Source organism: Pygoscelis adeliae, unplaced genomic scaffold, assembly GCF_000699105.1.
Source record: "Pygoscelis adeliae isolate BGI_AS28 unplaced genomic scaffold, ASM69910v1 Scaffold1439, whole genome shotgun sequence".
Classification (NCBI taxonomy): domain Eukaryota; kingdom Metazoa; phylum Chordata; class Aves; order Sphenisciformes; family Spheniscidae; genus Pygoscelis; species Pygoscelis adeliae.
This window is the reverse complement of record NW_008825595.1, coordinates 1-292: the sequence shown is the minus strand read 5'-3', so window position 1 is coordinate 292 and position 292 is coordinate 1. Positions and strand designations below refer to the sequence as shown.

The 292-nt window shown below is 67.5% G+C and overlaps 1 protein-coding gene across 1 annotated transcript in view; it reads left to right on the top strand.

Annotated features, from left to right (window-relative positions):
* LOC103924087 (arf-GAP with SH3 domain, ANK repeat and PH domain-containing protein 3-like) overlaps positions 1-274 on the top strand; it is a gene marked incomplete at its 3' end in the record, with an annotated part of 14,686 nt that extends 14,412 nt beyond the window's left edge. Inside the window, exon 7 of the mRNA XM_009332550.1 lies at positions 233-274. Coding sequence (XP_009330825.1) covers positions 233-274 — 42 coding nt within the window. The remainder of the gene's footprint in view (positions 1-232) is intronic.
* Between the last annotated feature and the right edge of the window lie 18 nt (positions 275-292).

The window sequence follows — 292 nt, the reverse complement described above, 5'->3', positions numbered from 1 at the left end:
TGGAGGCCGAGAACTGCAGCGGGGACAGAGGACGGGGCTCAGGGACGCCCCCGAGCCCCGTCCTCCCGCAAAGGGGCCCAAGTTCTCCTGCGCTTGCCTGGTTGTCCCGAGAGGGACCATCTGGGGGGGGTGGTTGTCCCACCGGAGTTGCCATCGGAGCTACGTGCTTGGTGACGCCCGTTCCCACCCCTTCCCAGTCCTTTATCCCGCCTCTTGCCCTCGCACCCTGCAGATCAACCGTCCCCCCGTCAAGCTGAACCTCCTCACCTGCCAAGTGCGGCCCCACGCCGAG